The sequence below is a fragment of the Poecilia formosa genome, unplaced genomic scaffold (genome assembly GCF_000485575.1).
Source record: "Poecilia formosa unplaced genomic scaffold, Poecilia_formosa-5.1.2 Scaffold25, whole genome shotgun sequence".
Taxonomy (NCBI): Eukaryota; Metazoa; Chordata; class Actinopteri; order Cyprinodontiformes; family Poeciliidae; genus Poecilia; species Poecilia formosa.
The window spans coordinates 445,465-467,855 of NW_006799964.1; the positions used below are offsets into that span (position 1 = coordinate 445,465).

Genomic DNA, 22,391 nt, shown 5'->3' on the forward strand with positions numbered 1-22,391 from the left:
TCATTTGACAAATTATGTAAATCAAATTTCCATTTCTATGGACAATAAAGTTTTTTTTTTAATCTTATTTCATCATATTTTTAGTTGTACTAAAGAACTAGTATCAACCTGCAAGAAAAAAACAAAGCTAATTAAATGTGTTGTAGTGCTTATAAGCCATCAGCAAACACTAAAAGAGTTCTGCAAACTCAGAATAATCTTTGTCTTAAACAAGATTGTATCCAAAGGAGAACAGTGAATAAGTTCAAGCTAACTGAAGAAGACAACAGTAAACCAGGAGGAAGAGGTGCTTGTTATCATTCATTTATCCCAAAAGTCAGCACATGAATGTGGGAAAAAAAGATTTTAAGCCAACTTAACTGTGTCCCAGTTGCAAATTGGAAAAAGAGCAAGATATGCTAATTATTGTGCTTAGCAACAAAGTACTAAGCACAGCAAGTATAAACAAAAATAGTCATTAAATCACAGAATGACCAGTGGCCCTAAAACATGAAGATTTCAAATTCTTTTTGCAAATTATACCTGCCACATCTCTCAGGCTAAAGAGGAACTGGCCATCTGGCTTATTATGAACCAATAGTTAAAATGACAACATTCTGGATGAGATGAAGATGAATTACATCTGAGAAGGCACCATTAATATTGTCGTTAAGAAACAGCTTTAGGAGCAACAGAAGCTTGTAGGTCATAAATAAATGCTACACCTTTTAAGTTTTATTTGTTAAAAATGAGCCTTCAGAGCACAAAATAGTTCAGTGCAATCTGTTTCTTAAAAGTTTTAGCATACTATTTTTGGCATAAAAAAAAACATTACCTTGTAGCAATTTGTTTCATTGAAATATGTAGTTGGAGGCCGCTGATATAAAATAATTACTTTGTTTTTACCCCACACTTTTATTTTGTGAGCAGTTACAACTTCCGCTTGTTCGCGTCCACGTGTCACGTGACTCCAGTTCCCCTGGATACGGGAAAGCGTCTAGCTGCGGTCTCCACGGAGGAAAGGATGGATGTGTAGTAGTTCAAGGGACGTTTCAGTGCGGTGTTTTATACAGTTAGAACGTCAAACTATCATGGCCATTTGTCGGGGAAGCGTCTCTGTCGTCCCAACAACGACTTTATCAACTTTTAATACCTCCAACTTTATGTTTTAGCCGCGCCGCTCTGCTGATCTTTCTTAGCATGGACGATAAGGATTAGTTAGCCTCAGCATCACCCCAGTGACCACACTTCCTGGTGACAGGTAAGTAGAGGGAGTCTTCAGAAGTGGGTTTGAAAACAAGAAGTTTTAACATTACTATTATTTCAAATAACTTCAGTTAAATTCCCGCGGGAGATGTTGCATAATGACCGCCAGCACAGTTCATAGCGAGGTGTTTTCGACTGACTAATTCCTTGTGGCGGTAATGATGTGGCGCTAATAGGATTGGAGCTCTCTCCTTCCTGCCGCTTGTTTGAGAAATTCGTGGGGATAATGAGGGTGGAGCTTAGCCGTGCGTGCGTGGGAAAGTGGTGTGTGGGGGGTTAATCTCTCACAGGGTATGCAGTGGCAGTGATATAATGACCATGCATTATGAGTGCATGTTTTGCAAGTGTTTGATGTATATCTGCATGGTATAATCACACCTATTAATTAGGCTCCATTTTGCTACATTGATGTAGGAAAGCCTGACCCCCCCCACCCCCAAAAAAACAAATAAAAAACAAACAAACAAACAAAAAAAAACAACAACAACTGACATCACAATTTACATCTTGAAGCCAAGCAATAGTTATTGTTCAATTAGTGGAATGATTATTTTTTTAAACCTCAGTTGGATTTTCTGTCTTTGTAATTCAGTGTGGCTGCAGGTTTCTGAGCAAACATGGGGAAGCTGCAGAGCAAGTTTCGCAAGAGGTCTGAGCTGTACAGGTGGGTTATGTTGGACTGTTTACAGTCTGGTCCTTCTTGTTTTATGTAGTTCTTCAAACTATTATTACAAGAAAGTTTCCTTGCTCCTTAGTAGGCCTGGGTGGCTTACCAGTCTCAACGTATGCCCAAGTTTTTGGTTTAAAGACCACATATTTTTCTATCGTCCTGTTCCCACAGTGTAGTATCCATATAATAACATTACAGAGAAAGTGTCAGAGGTAATATTACTGGTGGTGAAAAACAAGGACAGTCATAGTGTTGTAACTAAATGGGGGCAACCTATCAGTTTTGTTACTAAGGCCGACATACCTGCTAAGCTAGCAGAGCAGATAGACAGACTAATTAGTTAATAGTTTTTACACTTGGACAGAAATGAATATAATGTGTAATAAGCATTACAGCTAGTTTTACAAGGTGTTTATTCAAAGCTTTTGTTTTTCAAAATCAAAATATTAAACACGTTATGTAACATTACCATAGCTATTGTAATATGTATGTTTTTAGAAGCAGTGAGAACAATTGCTGCTTTATTCTTTTAAATAAAAAAATAGGTCATGTCATGCATTTTTGTTGTATATGTTGGTGTAAATATTGTTGTACTGGGAACTCTGGTGTGTTTTCTCGGTGTTATCGTAGTAGTGAATAAACACAAACCTGGTCTATGCAAAAATGGAAACACTTATTCTATCTAAAAACAGTAGTAGTTGACCTAATCAGTTTCCAATCTGTCAGCTGAAGGAGTGCAGTGCTATAGGGACACAAGCCTCTGTTTTTCTCTTTCTACAGAAAACTCTAAAGGATCATTTTTTTTGATCTTCGAGATCCTGGAGCTGCTAGTCTCACCATGTTTTGCCTCAATGGAACCCAAAGTTTTCCGCATTTTAATCCACTTAATCATTTAGGCAAAACAAAAGCTCCTAAGCTCAGAGGATAAACTTGCATTATTTACAAACACAACAACTAACTGAGCAGAGACAAATTAAATGGGATATTTAGGGACGTATTTCTAGCAGTCTTATTAAGGAGCAGAATTAATTTAAAAATGTTTACATCATCTGCATCATAGTGTTTTTGCATCGGTGTGTGATCCATCCGCCAGAAACATGGCATGGTGTGCAGTCAAATCATGGTTATTTGTATAGCAACAAGGCAGTTCAAATTGCTTTACACCATAAAGACATGATATAGTTACCATTTGTAAAACAAGCCGTAAACATTAGACTTTTTCAAATGCCATCATCAATATGTTGCTCCATGTTCCACTTATTACTAATCAAAGGCAACTCTTAGCAGGTGGGTTTTTAGCCTTAATTTAAAAGAGCTCAGTTTTTCAGCATCTTTGCAGTTTTCTGGAAGTTTGGTCCAGATTTGTGGTGCATAGCAGCTGAATGATGCTTCTCCATGTGGGGTGCAGGGTTGAAGACAAGAGATTGTTAATGTATTTTGGGAACGTGAGCAGCAGCGTTCTGAACCAGCTGTAGTGTTAACCTAAAAACCTGCAGTAACTTCACCGCTACAGAACCAGACAGTAAGAAGTGTCTGGCATTCAAAACAAATTATTTTTTAAAAATATTCATTACATTATTTTCCTAAAAAGAAAATTTAAACAACCAAATCATCAGACATGAACCCGAGAGGTTTGAATAGGTTTGTGAACTGTATGATGCTGTTTTGAGATTACCTTAATTTTGAAATATTCTTGGTAAGCTATAGTAATGGCTAAAATCACACATTTTTCCAGCATCTAACCAGAAATACCCCCCAAAAGAATTATCATACTTACATACATACATATTTTGTGCAGATCACCTCAAGGGGAGAAGGCTGAGAACACCTTTGACAGTCAGGTGTTACAGTATGAACCTGCCCACTATGGATCCATCAACACTGTGACCAATCTCAGCCCAGACCTGTGTGTTTCTGGTGGCAGTGACCAGGTAGAGCAACAGATGTTTACTGTCTTGGTTTTACAGGATTGATCAAAATATAAGTGGCAGTACCGAGTGTGGGAGTTATAAATGTTGTTGTGTGATGCTTTGATAATACCTGGAGCTAATAAGCATAAAATGCCTGCCTCCTCTCCCGTAGGTCGTTGTGGTGTACGACTGGAAACAAGGCCAGATGTGTCAGTCCTTCCAGGGTCACAACAGAGAGGTTACCAAGGTAAAGTCAGTGGGAAGGGAGCAGCTTTAGTGCAATTGATAGCTGTTAAAATTTTCACACACTGATCAACGGTCTTCATATTTCCCCCCAGGTGCTTTGTTATCCCGGCAGTACATGGATCTTTAGTGCCTCGCGGGACAAAACCGTTCTCATGTGGGACCTGAACCAGGGAGACGAACCGATTCAGGAGTTTTGTGGACATGAGCTGGTTGTCAATGGAATCGCTATCAGCCCTGGTACCAACTTTAAGAACACACTCAGTTTCCTCTGTCATTAAACAATATTTAACTTTTGTATTTATGTTAACGAGTTATCAGTCTGCATTTTTTTTTTGGTCAAAACAGCAATTTATTATAGAAATGTATAGGAGCATTATTTCAACTGGTGCGACAAATTTTGAATGAAATGGCAAATAATAATTATTCCCACTGCTGTTGTTTTGAGGAAACTGCAACTTAGGTTACGAATTTCTGTACTTCTGGTAGCATTTGTTAAATCGAATTAAATATATTACATAAAAGGCAAATTTTAGATTTTAGCGGTGAGGATATTTCTCTAACCTGCAAAGATTGGATTGGAAATTACAAACTGATCATATGCATAGAGTAAAATAAGAACAAGTATATACTAAGTAGTTTTTATGTTTTTCTGTATTATTTGCAGAAAAAAAAATTGCATTATATATTCCCTGCCTAACATGGTTATCTAAACTTAGTTTTGGGGGATAATAAAATATGCTGCATAGCTGATGCTGGTATTTTAAATTCTTTGTAGATGGAAGAAAGCTTTGCACTGGCTCTCGGGACAACTGGATGTGCCTGTGGGATATAGAATCCGCAAAGTGTGAACACAGACATAACATCTCGAGAAACCTGGTGAGAGCATTAATTCATGCACCTAATGATGCACCTAATTGCAAATATGATCTACGTTCAACTAATTTATACCATATATTTATATTTTGATTTCTGTAAGGTTTCAGCTTTTCTACATATTTGTTTCCAGGTGACTCATGTATGTTGGGTGCCAGCTAGCTTTTCTGTAGTCCAGACCTCAGAGGATAAAACTATAAGGTACAGCAAAGCTCTGTTTGTTGGGATGCATTATTTTTAGATGACTTGTTCAAATTTAATGAAATTCATCTACAGTCCCTGCCAAAAATGCATAATCCCATCTCATGGAGAATGTTCAGTCAGTTATATTACAACCGTTTTAGGCTTGGTCTAAATATTTATTGTACATTAACTAAAAACTGTGTGTTTGCTTGTCTTTTCACATGTTTTGCTTGTAGGGTGTGGGATAGCCGTTCGTGGCAGGTGACCAACACCTTTCCAGCTAAGCAGTATATACAGACTCACTGTGATGTCTCTCCAAATGGGAACTACTTGGTGTCCAGCAGCAACGGCTTTGGAGGCCAGGGTTGTGAAGCCACGGTGAGATCAAGAGAGGCACTTTCTAGATTTTATGGATTAGATATGAGTTAGAAACAGTCCACGTGGCTTAGGATGATGATTTTTTCCCATGTGTGGTGAGATGTTTCAGATGTTCTTTGTTACTGTGCTACATTCCTGAAACTGTTGATTGCCGCATGCAGTGAGGTGTTTGTGTGTTGTCAGCTCTGGGACTTGCGTCAGCCTGGCTGTAAAGTTGTGGAGTACAGAGGTCACCTGCAGACCACAGCCTGCTGCACATTTCTACCTGTGTTTTCTGGTGGCTCGGCTCAGATAGCAACATCCTCCCACGACTGTTCGGTCAAAATCTGGGATCAGAATACAGCAGGTAGGACCCCAGCTCCTGGGTAAAGGAAAACCCTTCCTGAAGAGTATAGTGTCAGTTTCTGACACCTGTAACACTCTATTTTCTGCTGATTTCAGTCTGTTTAGGGACATTGTCCGTGGATGGTGCTGGTCCTCTGGTTTCTTTGACTCCCACCGATACCAACAGTTTGCTGTGTGCCAGCTTCAACGCCGGTCTCCAACATATCCAGCTGGACCAGGGGTCCCTCCAGGCGCAGGGTTCTGGTGCTAGTTCAGGTGGTGCTGGAAGTCTGAATATGAGAGTTGTGGCACGATTCTGACAGCACCAAAGCATATAATGGGACTTAAATGGACATCAAGGCATTCAGTGAGCAGTAACGACATACTTCCTTTTTAAAAACCTTTTTTATGTCATCATTTAATGATTTTACCGGCATTTGTGCTTTACCAACCTGCCATACCAAGAAAATGCCAGAAGAGCGATGGATGGGAAAGGTGAGCAAGTGATGTGTGAAGTCTGTAGTTTAAATCCACAGTGCAGTGCAAAAATGATCAACTACTTTACAACAACTAGTCGTTGTAAAGTTGTCACTTTACAACTACAAACCGTAGTGTGTTTTATTGGGATTTTACTTAATAAGGTGACACAACAAAGTTTTGTTAAAGTTAGTCATTTCAGTTTATTTTAGAAAAATACTTTTATTATGTTTGTATTATTTGTTTGTGTCGAAATGTTAGAACTAGAGAATATTGAAAATGCCAGCTCATATGAACTTATTTTGTTCTTGTATAGAAAAGGTTTCCTGTTGATACAGATTCTTAGATTTTTACTTTAAGATGCGCATAGTTGTTGTTATTAGCCATAACATTTGAATTTTTAAGCAACTATGCAAAATACCTGACTTTTTTTTTGATCAACTGAACATGAAGGGAAAATGTGCAAGTATAAAAATGAAGATGTTGTACAGTCTTTCAGATGCTTGCTTCACATATTCGTTATTAGAAATCTAAAGCCTATTAGACCAGGCATGCAGTAAATTAATTTAAACTTCTCTCATGTTTGAACTGTACACCTGATCCTCCTACTAATGCCATCTTAAACAGGTGAAACAAACTTGTTGCACCAACATAACCAGGTGGAGAAACTGAGGAAGCAGCAAGAAAACTCTGCATAGCTTTGTCTAAAGCCGCATCAATCAGAGAAGCTTCCGACTTCTAATTATTTCTCAGGGATTCAGGGAGTGCATGTTAGAACCAAACCGTATTGGAATTTACTGATTTTTATGTTAGTTCGCTCACTTGCTAGTTTAAGCATCACATTGATTTTGTTTGTACTAATTCTTAAATCACTCACTGATTTTGTGTTTGATACCAGCTGGTAAAAATAAAATCAACTTGTAAAGATATTTATTTGTAAAATGTATTTCATGTCAACTTGTTTTTTTGCCATTGTAATTTTACTTTTATTACAACAATTTTTCAACAAATGTTCTGTAGACACCTGCTAGAAACTTGTAAACATCTAGTTATTTTGATTTTTGGTTTCACTTTTGTTGAGCGCTTTGCTTCATGTAATATGTCAGTCACAATAACCACATTTTCTTCAATCTGTGGAACCTTTCAACGCAAATATCAATTTTGTCGCACTAACACATTATGTATTATCGCCACCTACTGTCAGAAAAATGTAATATCTTAAAACCACCTTTGGTAATATAACTATGCAGGAGCATCTCAATAAACTAGAATTTTGTAAACAGCTAAATTGACTTAAGTAATTCACTTAGGAGTGAAATATATACAAGTTCGATACACAGTTATATTTTTAAATTAGAGATTTTAGCAATATCAGCTTAGTCTCTTACAGATATGGACCTGCACCGTATTTATCCCAATTAAAAGAAAATACAAAATGGAAGGCAGACTTAAAAGCAGACACTGCAGGATGACAGCACAGGCCAAGTTTCAGATTGTTTACAGAAGGCACTGACAGAATGTACATCACAGAAAACAGGAATATGTCACTCTCTTGAAAATAGTAATAAATCAAAGCATTAGTTTTCAGTTATACATGTGTTTATTCAAGTCTGAACCTCATCTTTGCTCAAAAAGCAATTTTTCCACAAAGTTGTTCATAAAGACACATCCAAACACAAAAAAGAAATCAGGAGTCAAGTACAGAAGATTTAACATGATAAAGAAAAACAAATAACAACAAATGGTAAATAATAATAAAAAGCCTAAAATCAAATTTTCTTAACAGTAATAAAAATTGGCACAAGATATAAAGACCATTTGAAATAATAGACACAGATGGGTTACAGTAATTTAATGGACTTAAAAGCCATTCATTATGCACTCTAAACAAGAGAATAAACATCTGGGTGAAGTAATGAATCTAATGCTGACAGACGCCAACACTGGAATCCGTTTGGTTTCAACCAGCATCTACAGTAAGTGGCTCATGATAACATTTATAATTAGTGGCATGATGTTGCACACAATACCTTACAAGCTCTCAAGTGTTTTAAAGATGTGAAAGAGCTTCAAATCCTCACCCAGTTGTAATAGTATTATACATGTTTAGGTGTGAATTTAAACAGATTATTGCAATTCTCCACAGTATATTTGGGTAACACCAGTCAACAATAGTTATCAGTCACCAAGTACCTTGATAAAGCACACATTTAGCTCTGTTCCTTCAGAAATATAAATGTAAATACAGATTGATCTGTAGGCCATCAATAGACCATAAGCCCATCTCTCCAGTCAGCTGCCTAAAGAGAAAAGAAGTGTCTGATTCCCACATATGTACCTCCATTTCAGGGACAATACAGTGATTATCGAAAGAGAAAACAGTGATTGTATCCAGTCTTTTTTATTTTTTTTAAACCAAGAATGATCATTTGGTCAATAAATCCCAGTCTCCAGTGTAAATAAATAGTGCAGAAACACAAGCTGCATTATGCAGTAACATAAACCAAAAACAATCGATTTCTGGCTGATCTCATGACATTCGTTAAAATCTTGACTCAGGAAGCAAAACTGAAATCTGCAAAGATAAAGGCAGCATGCAACAAAATCTCACATGACAATGAACAGTTCAATCACTTGGGTGTTTTTTTTTTAATGTAGCAAGCAGGCTGGGAATGTTTTGGCAAAACAAGAAAAATCTAAAACTTGGATGTAAATGATTGCTTGCCAGCAGTGAACACCACTTTTAAGCCAACCCCCCCCATCCAACCAATAACGTATTAATGAAAAAATAAATAAAATAAAAAATTACCAAACTATTAGCTTGTGTTTGGGGTATAGGTTCGGTTATTACTGAATAAATGCCAGTGGTGCCACAAAATGTTAAGACTTTTAATTAGGGAATATAAAGGACTCTTTGGGTTGTGATATTTCTAGGTTGCTATATTACGAGTTTCCTGACTTCATGCATGGCAATAATAAACCCAGCCTGTCGGGTGGAGTCTCTCTGCCTGAGATGCTAAAGTTAGCAGAGGGACCTGGAATCATCTCAGTGACAGAGAAAAATGCAGTGAGGAAAATGTGGATCTATCCCACATCACATTGTTATCTTATGGTTTTTTAAAATTGTGCAGCACTACCAAACCTGCTAAGAAGAAAATCAACCCTGGACTTTCAAAATCAAGAATACAGAGCAAAGTGATATTTTTAACATTAGCTCATGATCTATGGGTCAAGGAGACTTGCACTAAATTGCAACTGGCAACAGGAATGGTCACTTATACGGATTCTTCTGCAGGTGCCTACAAAAATATTCACCCCTGTTGAACTTATTCACACTTTGCCCCATTTCTACTACAAACATGATGGTGATGCATCATGTTGTAGGGATGCATTTCTTCATAATTGATAGAGAAGCTGGAGGAAAATGTTCACCTTTCAGCACGATAACAATAAACATACAGCCGAAGCTGCAACAAAACAGTTCAGATCAAAGCAGATTCATGTCTGAGAATAACCCAATCAGAGCCCAGACCCAAATTTAAAAATCTGTGGCAAAACTTGAAAGTTGCTCTCTCATCCAATCTGGCTGAACTTAAGCTAGTTTTGCAAATGATGACAAATTTCAAATCTGTTAGAGATTTATCATACCTTCAGCCAAAGAAGCTTCTACATGCTGTGTAAGAGACTTTAAGGGTTCAATTTAAATTAGATTTTTATTTGTAAAAAAAAAAAAAAAAAAAAAAAAAACAAACAAAAAAAAAACACTGAATTTTATTCTTTCCAATTCCACTTCACAATTGCGCACAACTTTGTTTCACAAAATTGCAAAACAACATTATATTTTGTGGTTGTAACAACTATATGTAGAGAAGTTCAAGGGGTATCATTACTTTTGTAAGGCACTTCAAACTTAAGACTTTAAAGTCCATGATGATTTAGAACTAAAACTAAATGTATAAAAACATAATAAGGTTGAATAGAACAGTTTGTGTTTTGCAAGTCCATTGCTTGAGCATCTAGGTCAGCTTCATCACCTTCATTACTGTAACTGCTGACTGATTTAAGCAAACTAACAAAATCCCTGCTATCAAACCGAACTTCATTAAAATGGCATGCCCCCATGTCAAGGAAGGAGTTGCTAGTGATTAAAGTAGCAAAAACATTTTGATTTTAATTTCCTAAGTAAAACTTAATTTATTTTCCTTCAGCTGGGGATGTTTGCTGCCTTGCATTATGGGTCTTATACCATCACAACGTTTGAATGACTCCTCCAAAGCTATAAAACATAGGTGTAAGAAAAGTCTCCAGGGAAATGGCCAATAAGACAAAGCTCACTAAAATCTAACCCATTGTACAGAAAACATGGTTGGATTTGCAACTTTTAAAAGCCACAAAATGAGATCAACTGCACTTTCTTTTTAAGATGATTGAAGTGATACAAGTATCTGTTGAGTAAAAGATACTTGCACAAGTATCTATTACTTGATTAAGTAATAGATACTTGAGTAATAGTGTCTATTACTCAAGTATACATACTTGAGTTTCAACTTGGTTGAAACTTGTTTTCAACCAAGTTGAAAACAAGATTTACAGAAATGTTTCAGCAATTTCCACTTTGGAGTAATTTCAAAACTTTAATTGGGAATTTGGGGAATGAATGGGAAACGACTGGATTTCCAGAAACCCCCTGTGCATGTGATGGAGGACCTGCATAGATACAGTCAAAAGTATTCAAAATTATGCTAGAATAACCCCATATTTGAAATCCCTGCTAATTGCCAACGTTTAACATTTTTAAATATTACTGTTAATAGTTACTTCCCAAAAAATTCCTAATGATTCCCATTGAAAGTTTCCAACTATCCAGACTTGTGCAAGGCCCTTTATCCTTCAGTTTTTTTTTATGATATTCAATAAAAACTGTGTTCTGAAAAAGGTGATTTTTCTAAGACCAATTAGCCAGTATCCTGTGACTCAAAGTATTAGAGCATGGATATGATAAAAACATGACCCGATTTGAGTCACCACAACAACTACAACATAAAAAGTAGGATTTCTGTGGACGGTATGCATAAATTAAACTTCACAACACACACAGATTTCAAGCGACAAAAGCGTTACTTATAATAGAACTCGTATTTCATTATGTGTTGAGTGAGTCCCTGAGATATTGCTGGCTCTCTGTATGGTTTCCACATCAGAATGTGACTTTAGATGCAGTGTTTTTCCAATTCCCATGTCTGACCACAAACACACACTGGAGCAGGTCACTGCGGCATTGACTCATGTACCCAAACACACACACAAAAAAGGTCTGGACGTCACATTCGCCACATGATGGTCATTAATCAGAAAAAATTTCAATATGTTTGGATGAAATAAATAAATCTCACTGTGGACAACTATATAACATCTTTACATATCAGAAATAACAATGTCTCAATTCGAGTCAGGCATTCGTGCTCACATTATTTCTTTTTTTTTTTTTTTACAGTAGTTTCAAACAGATTTCAAGGGGTTTCAAAAGGGCAAAAATCTAAATATAAAATGTTTATTTTCTTAGCATGAGCACTCTATGTACTTCAACAAAAGAAAAATAAATCTATCATTTGACAGCTTGTTATAAGTTGCTAAGATGTGTAAAAGAGAAAGAGAGCTCACAGTTAAACTTTTCTTTAAAGAGGTACAAAAAAATTTCCCAATCTTTTTCTGTTTACCATAATCAAGCAAAAATGTTTGGTTTGGTCGACGTGTCTAAATCTTAGAGAAATTTTACATTTATGTTCCAATAATCGACTCAAGCCTTTAAAACCCTGTGTTCAGATCTTAGTTTATCCCACCTGACAGTTGAGTTGTAAATACCTGGTAGTTGTTTTCCTGCGGATGTTATCAGGAAAGTGAGTTAAATACTTGTGGCCAAGACTAACCCTTCTCCTTGCTGCGGGTCTACTGCTCCCCGCTGTGCTCGAGGCTGTCTATGACGCGGCTCAGCCTGATGTTGAGCAGCCTGATCTGAGTGTCCAGGTGGTCGATTTTCTCCTCCAGCGTGCCCGCCCCGCCCCCTCGACGCCAGTACGCTCCAACGGGTCCCGTCATGAAGTACACAGCCATGATGAAGCACAGAGGCAGCACGGCTCGCTCCGGGTCGCCCTCGAACTTCTGCAGGATGTAGAGGCAGGACAGGGCGAAAAGTATGACCCTCGCCAGCCAGAAGAAGCGTCCAAAAACTGCGTGCAGCAGATAAAACACTCCCCCCAGGAACATGGATAGGAACCAGTAGGCCAACAGTACGGCAGCGAGCAGGAGCAAGGCGCGTGCTGGGGAGTTGCTTAGAGACGTGAGGCTGAAGTAGTGGCTGAGGTTTGAAGCTTCACAAAACAGAGAGAGAGAGAGAGAGAGAGAGAGACAGGAAGTATATTATTTAAATTTTTTTTGTGTCAAATAAAGAAAAAAAAAAGTGCGGCAAGTTCATGACTTACAATCAATTCCCATCACATCAAGCAGATCCGACCAGATCTTCCATATGGTATCCATAAAAGAGTCCACTCCATGGACGAATCGCTCTGTTGCTTTGGAGAAAAACTGAGCAGAAAGAAGAGACAGTGAAGGTTAGGGCAGGTTCATTCCACAAAAACTGATATCAGAGGGCAGATGTACTGGCCATGGAAGTGACCGTACAATAGCACACAACTTATGGTGATCTAGTCATTTAAACTCATCACGAAAATGTTTCCTTGATATGGCTTCAAAGACGGACAGTCTCTGTTTGAAAAGCCTTAATTGAGTCAACAATTTAAAGTCAGACTTTTATAAAAAATAAAGCCAGTATTAACCAGGTAACCTCTTCAGACCCAACACACCTGTATTTTAGGCCCAGTGTTTTAAAGGAGACCTATTATGCAAAATTCACTTTTTGCCCATCGTTATTCTTCCATTTGGGTCTCAACTGCTTCTAAAAAACAGCCGAACTGCTTAAGAAAACACAAACAAGTTTTTTGGAAACATGTTCACATTTTTCAGTGTCTTGAAAATGAATACTTAATAAATTGTACCCTCTGACTGATCATTGCTATTAAAACCTTCTCTTTTTTTTTTTTTGCTTCTTCATTTGCCTAGTATCAAGGAAGCACCAGAAACAGTGCTTTTATTGTGATGCACTGTAAAATTGACGTATGCAAAAAGAAAGGCATCGACCTGCAGGCTGCCACACAGGAACACAAGGCTATTGAAAGTAACAATTTGAAAATTACAAAAAAATTTTTGTTACAACTGTTCCTAAGGTACAAAACGCTTTAAATGAGAAGAAGAAGGCTGTGAAAGTGGCGTAAAGTCCCGAACTCTTGTTGGATGCAGCAAATGCATTCAACTGGTTACATTTCCATGAGTTTCATAGCCTGCCTTGTCTGGAGCATATTCATACTGTAAAATAATTTAAATCAAGAAAATGTTCTCAGTTGTACTGATGGGGATGGGTTTAACACTTTCAAGACAATATCCCAAACTCTTTACTAGCAATGTTCTTTAAAATGTTATATTAACTTTAACCAAATATATGTCTTTTGCACTTGGGACTTTAAATCTCCAACAGTCTTCTTAAATATAATCTTACTGACAAAAAACAAATCTTGTAAAGACATTCACACTGCCTGAACAATCACCACGTGGAGCAAGTGGGAGAATACTGTGGTTGTCACATGATTTCTATCTTAGTCCTGATTTGTTGAATTGATCGTGCTACAACCTGTCTACAGTACGAAAAACCCCCCGGCACAGATCGCGAATGACGTCACACTTTCTCATTAATATTCATAAGCCTGCTCTGTTCTAAATATAGCATTTTGACGTCATTCGCTATCAGGGTCTTTTTCCCCTCTGTAGGCTGGATAAAAATAAAATGAAATAAAAAATAACGTAGACTGCGTCCATAGCCATTTTTCTATCTTGAATAAAAGCAAGTATATCACATGCTATGGATGTTTTGCTAGCATTTCTGTGCCACTGCTGTGATACTGTGAAACGTTCCGCAATGTTAACATATGGTAAGCACACCACGCAGGCTAATGTCCACAAATGTAAAATAATTACATTTCCATTGCGTTCATTTGTGTTGATGATTATCACGTGACCACCGTAACATGGGAAGCAAACAGGTACTTTGCTTTGGCGGCTAAACGCAGGAACTGTGCAGCTTTTCAAAATGCAGGAAGTGCATCTGGACCAATGAGAGCACACAGGGAAGCTCAGAATGTCCTTCACATGAGGACTTATCTATGAAATGACAGAGGACGCTTTCAAAGACTGATACAGTTAAGGGCCTTCGATGTAATGAATGAATTCGCAGGTTAGAGATGATCTTGCGACCTTGAAACAAAACTGCAATGACACACACATATAACTTACATATAAAACAAAGCGTTTAGACTGGGGTCCTCAACAGGCGAAAAATCATTGGATTAATACTAATATTTCAAAATGGCATCCATGATAAATTGACCAGGCCGACCCCGCTTTTTTTCTTATTTCCTGTTCATCATGTGTGGACTGCAAGCAGCTGGCCAGCTCATAATTTAACGAGAACCAGTTTATGCTCCTCCGCTCACCTTGTACAGGGCTCTGATGTTATCCTCTCCGAACACGCTGCTCAGAGTCTGGTAGATCCCGTTAGCTGCCCGTCTGAAGCTGTTCTGGTTGCTGCTGCCGCTCCTGCCCCTGCCCGCTTCGGCTGTGCACAGAAGAGAGGCGGAAAGCACCAAGAAAATCACCAAAATCCTGCTCTCCTTCATGGCAGCAAGCGTCCAGAGGTGTCAAGTACAAGTTAGTATCAAAATGTTTCAATTAAAACCCGAGGTAAAAACAACAGCTAGCTGCCGATAGTGGACACCTTGCTGACGCTCGCTGTGATGGTGGTGATAGCGCTGTTACATTCAGGGCGGCTCGGAAAAAGGTGTTGTGCTCCAAATCCAGAGGGGAAAGTACAGTTAATAGCGCAGGTGTAATGCTTCTTCTGTTGTTTGTCAAAAACAAATGTTCTTTTATATAAATTTACAAGTTTTACAACATGCATATAATACATGTAAACATGTATAATAAGTAACATGTTATACACTTGTGTGATGTTATCATAGACATTTTGTAAAAACAGCTTTATGATATACTCTTAAAATGATAAACATGTTAATTAGATATTTTAAAAAAAATGTACTAATTCCTAAAAGCAAATATGTGCATAAAGAAAAAGAGTTATTCCTGGAGATATTATATTTCCTATATTTTTTAATGCAACAACTCTCTTCGCCTCAAAATGGGGTAGATTGAGATTAACTACAGTTTGCTGCTGCCCTCTGCTGATCAACGAGTGGTACTTCTAGTAGTGCTATTCAACGGTACATTTAGAAACTACAGACTGTTTATTGGTAGGTATGCAGCCATTTAGAATGTTTCTGCAGAAGCATTTTAAATGAGAGGTAAAATATTTACAAGATACAGGTGAATAAGTCCTTTTGCCATGCAAAAGTATTCCTATTGTTGAACTTCAGGATCAGTAGTTTTTCCCAACGTGTCACATTACAACAAATCTCGATGTATTTTTGTAAAATTTTATGTGACGCAATGGGGAATCTGCAAAATCTGACTCAAATGTTTCAGATGGCTCAAACTAAAAAGATAAAACAAGAGACAGACAAATGAAAAAAAACAACAACAAATAAACAAAATCAGTTGAGATTTTTAATTAAAATATAGTTTTAACAGCTTCTATCTTTTTTATTTCTGCATACTGTTTCCACAACAAAATAGCACATTGAGGTCATTCAGGTCTTACTCTTTTTTCACCATTAGGTTGCAAATTATATGCTTTAGATATTTATTATAAGTATCATTTCTAATTTTTCCATAGATCTGAGAGGACTCAAAGGAAATAGACTTTTTCTTTTCAAGAAAGGGCTTTCTTTCAATCAATCCAAAATGTTTTGTTTGTACTGCAAATAGAGCTAACATTATTTACAATTCTATGGTTTTTGATCCTAGGGACAAATAGGTTTCACATCGACAAGCTTTATTTAGCAGCAGTAATAAATGCAATGGCTTCCTCACCCCGTATGGACCAACACAAAATAATCATAATTGTGAAGTGGAAGTACTTGATCAAATCTGAAAAGTTTAACATACAGTTGTTTCAGCCCCTGAGTCAATACTTTGTTCATCCACCTTGTGTTGCAATTATGGTCGCTTATCTTTGGAGGTATACTTGTGATTTAGGATCAACTAAGACTAATTTCCCTCCTCCTTCTAAAAAGAAGCATCTGAGTAGCATGATGCTGCCACCATCTTATTTTACTTTGGGGACGCCGTATTCACGACGATGTGTTAGGTTTCCACCACTCATCAGTTATGTGCTCCTTTGTGTCGGTCTGTTTCAAAAAGGCTTGTAACATGACAAAATATTAAAAAGTTGAAGGAGTGTGCATACTTTTTTGCGAGGCAAAAGTGTGAACACATTTTGATTGCGTTTATTTGTGTTGAAACGCTGAAAGAGGGCAGATGAGTGACCTAGCAAATACAAACGATGCCAAAACCTTTTTAGGAACGTCCCCTAAATGTTAGACCTAGCAACATGGATATGAAGGTTACAGATTTTGCAACCTTGAGGGATACAGCACCATGAGGTAAGCAAATGATTGAGTGTGCAGCCTGCTGACCTGTATTCATTTGCACTTGCTTATCATAAAAAAATCAACAATTCTAAGTGCTTTCACATCATCACAGCTGTCAAGGAGCAAAGGACACAGGAACTGCTTTTTCATCAACTTTTGTCTCCTTGACTGCAAATCTGCTCCAGACACGCCCCAGTGCTTCTCAGTGGTATTGCATTTCAAGGTACTTCTGCAGTGAAGTTAGCAGGTGCCTTTGACCTTTGCTTTGTGACAAAAATGTAACTTTGTTTCTGGAACCTTGTTTCTATTGTTTCTATTGCAGTATCAATTTTGAAAGCACAGCTACTCCGAAACATTCTGGTGAGCTGCATAGAGTAAACTAGGGGAAATCTTTTTACTGAGATATTCCTTAAGTAGGTAATGACTATTTTTCTTCTGTTTCTACCTTTTGTGTCTATTTTCCCCGCATCTTCTGCTCTCCTGATTTCTTCTATGCCCATCTTTGTGCCTTCCTTTGTCTCCCACTATTCTGGCCCAAGGCATTGCATGCTCCTTTGTAAGCCCTGGGACACTTTACCATTGGCAACCCTGACTTTTTAACTCGGTCTCTCTTGCCTTCTTCCTGTCTTTTTTTTTTTCTCTCTGGCTGCAGGCTAAAAATCTCCAGCTAGTTCATCAGTCGTGACCATCTATCCCATCCATTCCTTCCCCAGGCCAGGCCCGAGGCGATGAGAAGGCTGCCTTGGGTGTGCTCCACAAGTGACTGGCCTTCTCCCATAGACCGAATCCCAGGGCTGGACTAAAACAATCCGCCAGCGGTGAGAACAGACACACACGTCCTGCTGACTTCCGCGAAAGTGCGAAAAGCTTGTTTGTTCACTCTCGTGCTTTCATTAATCTGCATGAGTGTGTGTCCGCCATGAGGCGGGTCCATTAGTGTCCAGATCTAATGTACCACCCAACCTCCACCTCACCTCCTTCAGCTGGCCCAAAACCCATTTTCATAGTTAATGATTGCAGCTCCACTTAAAAAAACAAGCCACAGCTCACCCTCTGCTTATCTATTTTACATGCCAACAAAGAGAGCCATTAGTGGTTATTCTTCAAGCTATATTACAATTTTCACTTAAAATAATGCACATGCCTGCTTGTCTCGCTCTCAATTAAGTAATTTTTCATCTGTTAATGAGTTTGGGAAGTCAACAGCGTCCTTGAGCGTTGGCCGAGGCTGAATAAACACCCCGGCGAGGGTGTAGAGGCGTGCTGTGATTTAGTGCTATCAACAGTGCATCCATCCATGGCCTTTTTTTTTTTTTACATCTTAACTTCTGTTGCTCTCCCTTTGAAAGCTCAACCTTTGTTTCCATCTGTCTCCTTCCCCATGATCGTGTGTCTGACGCTCTCTTTTCTTTAAACTCAAATGCTTTCTCCCATCCCATGCTCCTGGCTGAGTTCAAAAGTGTGGAGAGGCGGAATTAAGTGGCTGTCTGAGGATGCGTCTTCAAAGTAGCCGGGAGCAAGCTTTGAATGATAAGAGCTAAGAAGGGAGTCAAAAGAACATAACTGCGATTTCAATCTGGCTTTTACCGGTGAATGCAAAAGCATCTCGATCTGTTTTATCCACTGACCTTAAACTTGTGGCTTTCAGGGATCTTTATTGATAACAGAAACGATTTACAAAACTTACAGGAAGAATCGGAAATGACAGACTCAGTTGGGGAATAGCAGTGGAGGAGTTTGACTATAAAAATATACATTTTGGGGTTGAAATATTGAGGATATAGATTTGATCTGTGCTAAAAAGCAAAGCTCTTGTTTACATATGTGGCTACATTTTGACCCTTACCTTTGGTCGAGTGATATGGATCATGACAGAAATATCAATATTCTTAAGACACTGGAAATGGGCTTCCTTCGTAGGTGTGAAGGGTCAGATAGAGTCAAAAGCTCTGCCATCTTTTGGTTGGTTGTGGCAGAGCTGCTGCTTCTCTTTTTTTTTTTAACCAGAGACAATTGAGGTTGTTCAGGGACCTGACCCGGATGCCTTTTAACACCTCGTTTAGTAGTTTTTCTGTCACATTCCACTGTGGGGAGACCTGAAGGCAGGCACAGTACTCCATAGAGGGACTACGTTTCCCTTCCTGCCTGGGAATGCCTCCGGGCCTCCCGGAAGTCCCCAGTCTCAGTGGAGATGGACATCTTGGTTTCTTGCCAGGATGTGTTGCTGAGGAGAGGATTAGTGGATGACAATAGATGGATGGATGTTACCTACATTGTTGAATTGTTTCATCAGGCATAACATACTTTCAGAAATGTGTATGTTGACTTCTGTTTAGATTTACAATTATTGCAGCACAAAAACACCAGTGAAAAAAATACCCAACAATGTTGCTTTTCAAGAAATGAAAGTAATATTTGACTTGTAATTGTAAATTCACCCAGCTTACCAGCTTTTTGATGCCTTTAAAAAAAACAACACAAAAAAAACCCATCAAACTAAAACCAGATACCAAAGAATTCATTGCCAAATGTGACTCTTGAAACAGATACTAATGTTACAGTTATTAGCCAGAATCATTGCATTTCATTTCATTACAATTCTCAATCCACATTAATTGGACTTCACACTAAGGAAAAACAGTTCAGGCATGATTGGTAGACCATTTTACTTCTTATATTGTCCCCAGAAGGAATGGCGCCCAGGGAGGTGAGCCATACCCACTGAGACTGACTCGAAACACCAAAACAAACAAACCAAAAAGGGAGACAAAGATTCACAAAGCAGACACCCCCTTTAAACAACTACACCTTAAGATCCTGTATCACTGCAAACAGGATCAGTGACAAAAGGAATCAATGGTGGTCACCCCACTGACACTGGGACCAAGACCAACCTTGTGCTGAGAATGCAGACACAAATAATATTGACTGAAAAGCCCCATCAATATTCCTCATACGCTCTCTTCCCAAAATATCTAAAGGGACAAGCCTTCACAAAACACAAACCAACAAACACCACCAAACTCTGGTCTAAATATGAGGGTGACGATCTTTTCTTACTCGTCAGTTTGCAAATTAAAAAAGGTTAGATAATATCAAGTGAAACCAAGTACACATTTAATTTTCTTTTGATTTTTTAAATGTTATTTTATTTAGAATAAATAAGTTAACACTCTCTAGTTGACTGGAAGATCTGATGGAATAAAACATTAACCTTGTCCTGCTGTTGTAGAAGAAATGGACGGTGTTTAAGCAAAACATTTTTCTCTTATTTTCTATTTCTTTACCTTTCTTGAGTTATTATGTGCCTGCAGTAGAGATTCGGCTTGAAAACAGTTCAGGTCAGCAGAAGTCCTGACGCTCTATTTGTGCCATATCAGAACATATTGTGTGACTGGTGACCGTTGAGCTCGTCCCGGAGTAGCTGCTCTTAAACCTGAAATGGACCGTCCCTATCTGGAGGGCCGGAGGGAGCGAAGCCAGGCTGTAAAACTCAGAGAGATGTAACAGGATGAAAGCTCTCTCCTAGATCTCTGATATACTGTGGCATTTGGCTGAACTTCACATTTCACTTAGCCCCAGCACCACGAGCTGAGCTGGAAAAACTCTGATAAGAGTAAATTAGTCGTTTCTTTTCTCTAATTCTGTCTTTCTTCAGTGGTCTTCTTGTGCTTGTCTCTGTCTCCTTTTTTAAGTGAGCTCTCCGTCTCCAGTCAGAGCTGAGTTTTCTCCAGAACAAAGGGTCCACTTTGGGAACGAGACAGGGCAGAGAGGTAATTTGAGAACAGACAGGACCTGATCCGTAACGGGGTTACCTCAAGGTAAGAATCCGTTCAAATTCAGAGAATTAAATATGTGACAAATGTTGTCCTTTACCATATTGCTGCTATTACTCATTCTGCTTAAAAGAAAGTTTGACACCATGGAAAGAGAAACAGGGATATTATAGAATCACAACGTGTGAAACACAGAGCCCAGAATATTGTTTGATTTTTACAAGTTGATCGCAGACAAAAGCTTCAGAACAATCACAGATGAGGGCAAATTTGTTCTTGTAAGGAGATGGAAAATGTTTTACAGTAATCTTGTACTGCATCATAGTCTCAAGCTGAATAAATCTAAAAAAAACAAAAACCCTACTTTTTATTTGAGTACATTTTATCAATAGACACAAATAACCCAAATCCCTCTTAAAATATATGCATCTGAAGCTATGTTTATACATCTGTGTTTTGCTTTTATTTATTTTATATGAATTTTGAAGAACTTTTGATTAGTTACTCATAACTTTCTGTATCCCTGGGGCATAAGTACAACAGAGGTTAATTTATTTTATTCATTGGGGCCTGTAGGCTGGATGAGAACACATATTTATCTTCCCACCATGGATGGCAAGCAGGCTGGGAAGGAAGGTAACAGAAAAAAAACCTTTAAAGCTCACTTTTTAAAAAATGCATAAAAGACCAGCTGGTTGGAGGATCAGCAAGTCTCTTCAGCAAACAACAGATACTATCAATATAAATGCTGTAGTTGGGCTGATTTTAAGCGGTAGTGCATCAATAATTTATCAGATTTATATAAATTAACCATTCTCCCAACTTTTCTTATTAGAGACGTATATTTTTGCATATTCTATAATAAATGATAAATAAAAGATTTTGTATTTCTTTCATGAAAACGTGAGGTTTGAACTGGAGCCAGGAGTCAGGAAGCAAAAAGGGCTCATGCAAAGTGTTGATTTGTGATTTTGTCAAAGGCAGCTACTATTTGAAAAGGGGATCTGTTTTTCTCATTCTATAGAGGTGCTCAAATTAAATGTTGGGTTTCTCCAACATTTCCATCGTGAGACGATGTTATAAAACTGAATTCTTTAGGACTCTTTCGCATCTTTTCCAGGAATGCTAAAAAGGTAGTTGTCTGTGTGTCTCATTATGCTGTCCTATTCTAAAACAGGTTTTTAAATCCATGCAGATACACACTGTATGTATATGAAATATCACTCTCCTCTACTCATATTTGAAGCCTACCATAAGTGCCAAGAGATAGTTAGGTGAGCTGCTCCAGGGCATCTAATCTCCCGGGTTTATTGCTCTGGAGCTCTCATTAAGATGTGCTCAGAATGGAGAAGCTCTCCCACCCTCCTGAAATATTGCTCTGCAGCTACAGCCAACACATTATGTTTGACATTTTTCACTTAGTTCATCTGCTGGCGGCCATGGAGGCTCAGGGAGCGCTTGTTTGTGGTTGAGCTCCCGTTCGGTTCAGCTCGAGTTATGGACACCGGATCACCTGTCCGGATGTGTCCGTCATTGGATTTAATTAAATGCAAGGTAACTTGATTTACAGAGTTCTGAAATGTTTTAATGTGCAAATATCAACTCTTCATGCAGGAAGTTTGAAAGTTTTACAGTTTCAAAATGGCGTAAAGGCTAA

At 38.2% G+C, this 22,391-nt stretch overlaps 2 protein-coding genes across 3 annotated transcripts; one reads left to right on the forward strand and one right to left on the reverse strand.

The window, feature by feature from the left end:
* Positions 1 to 838: 838 nt before the first annotated feature.
* wdr31 (WD repeat domain 31) lies at positions 839 to 7,589 on the forward strand. Of its 2 annotated transcripts, XR_001661633.1 has the most exons (11): positions 839 to 1,240; positions 1,838 to 1,909; positions 3,714 to 3,846; positions 3,998 to 4,072; positions 4,164 to 4,308; positions 4,847 to 4,947; positions 5,078 to 5,145; positions 5,364 to 5,505; positions 5,689 to 5,851; positions 5,947 to 6,324; positions 6,934 to 7,589. XR_001661633.1 is itself a non-coding variant. In XM_007548021.2 (10 exons), exons 2-10 carry the CDS (start codon positions 1,863 to 1,865, stop codon positions 6,147 to 6,149), a joined length of 1,077 nt encoding a protein of 358 aa, XP_007548083.1. In that variant the 5' UTR covers positions 839 to 1,240; positions 1,838 to 1,862; the 3' UTR covers positions 6,150 to 7,589. The 2 variants fall into 2 exon arrangements, 1 of the variants encoding a protein (XP_007548083.1); XM_007548021.2 differs by having other exon boundaries at positions 5,947 to 7,589.
* Positions 7,590 to 7,887: 298 nt separating this feature from the next.
* On the reverse strand, positions 7,888 to 15,239 carry bri3bp (bri3 binding protein). The gene is made up of 3 exons (XM_007548024.2): positions 14,907 to 15,239; positions 12,786 to 12,888; positions 7,888 to 12,674 (listed from the first exon to the last, which is right to left on the reverse strand). Exons 1-3 carry the CDS (start codon positions 15,087 to 15,089, stop codon positions 12,253 to 12,255), a joined length of 708 nt encoding a protein of 235 aa, XP_007548086.1. The 5' UTR covers positions 15,090 to 15,239; the 3' UTR covers positions 7,888 to 12,252.
* Positions 15,240 to 22,391: the final 7,152 nt, after the last annotated feature.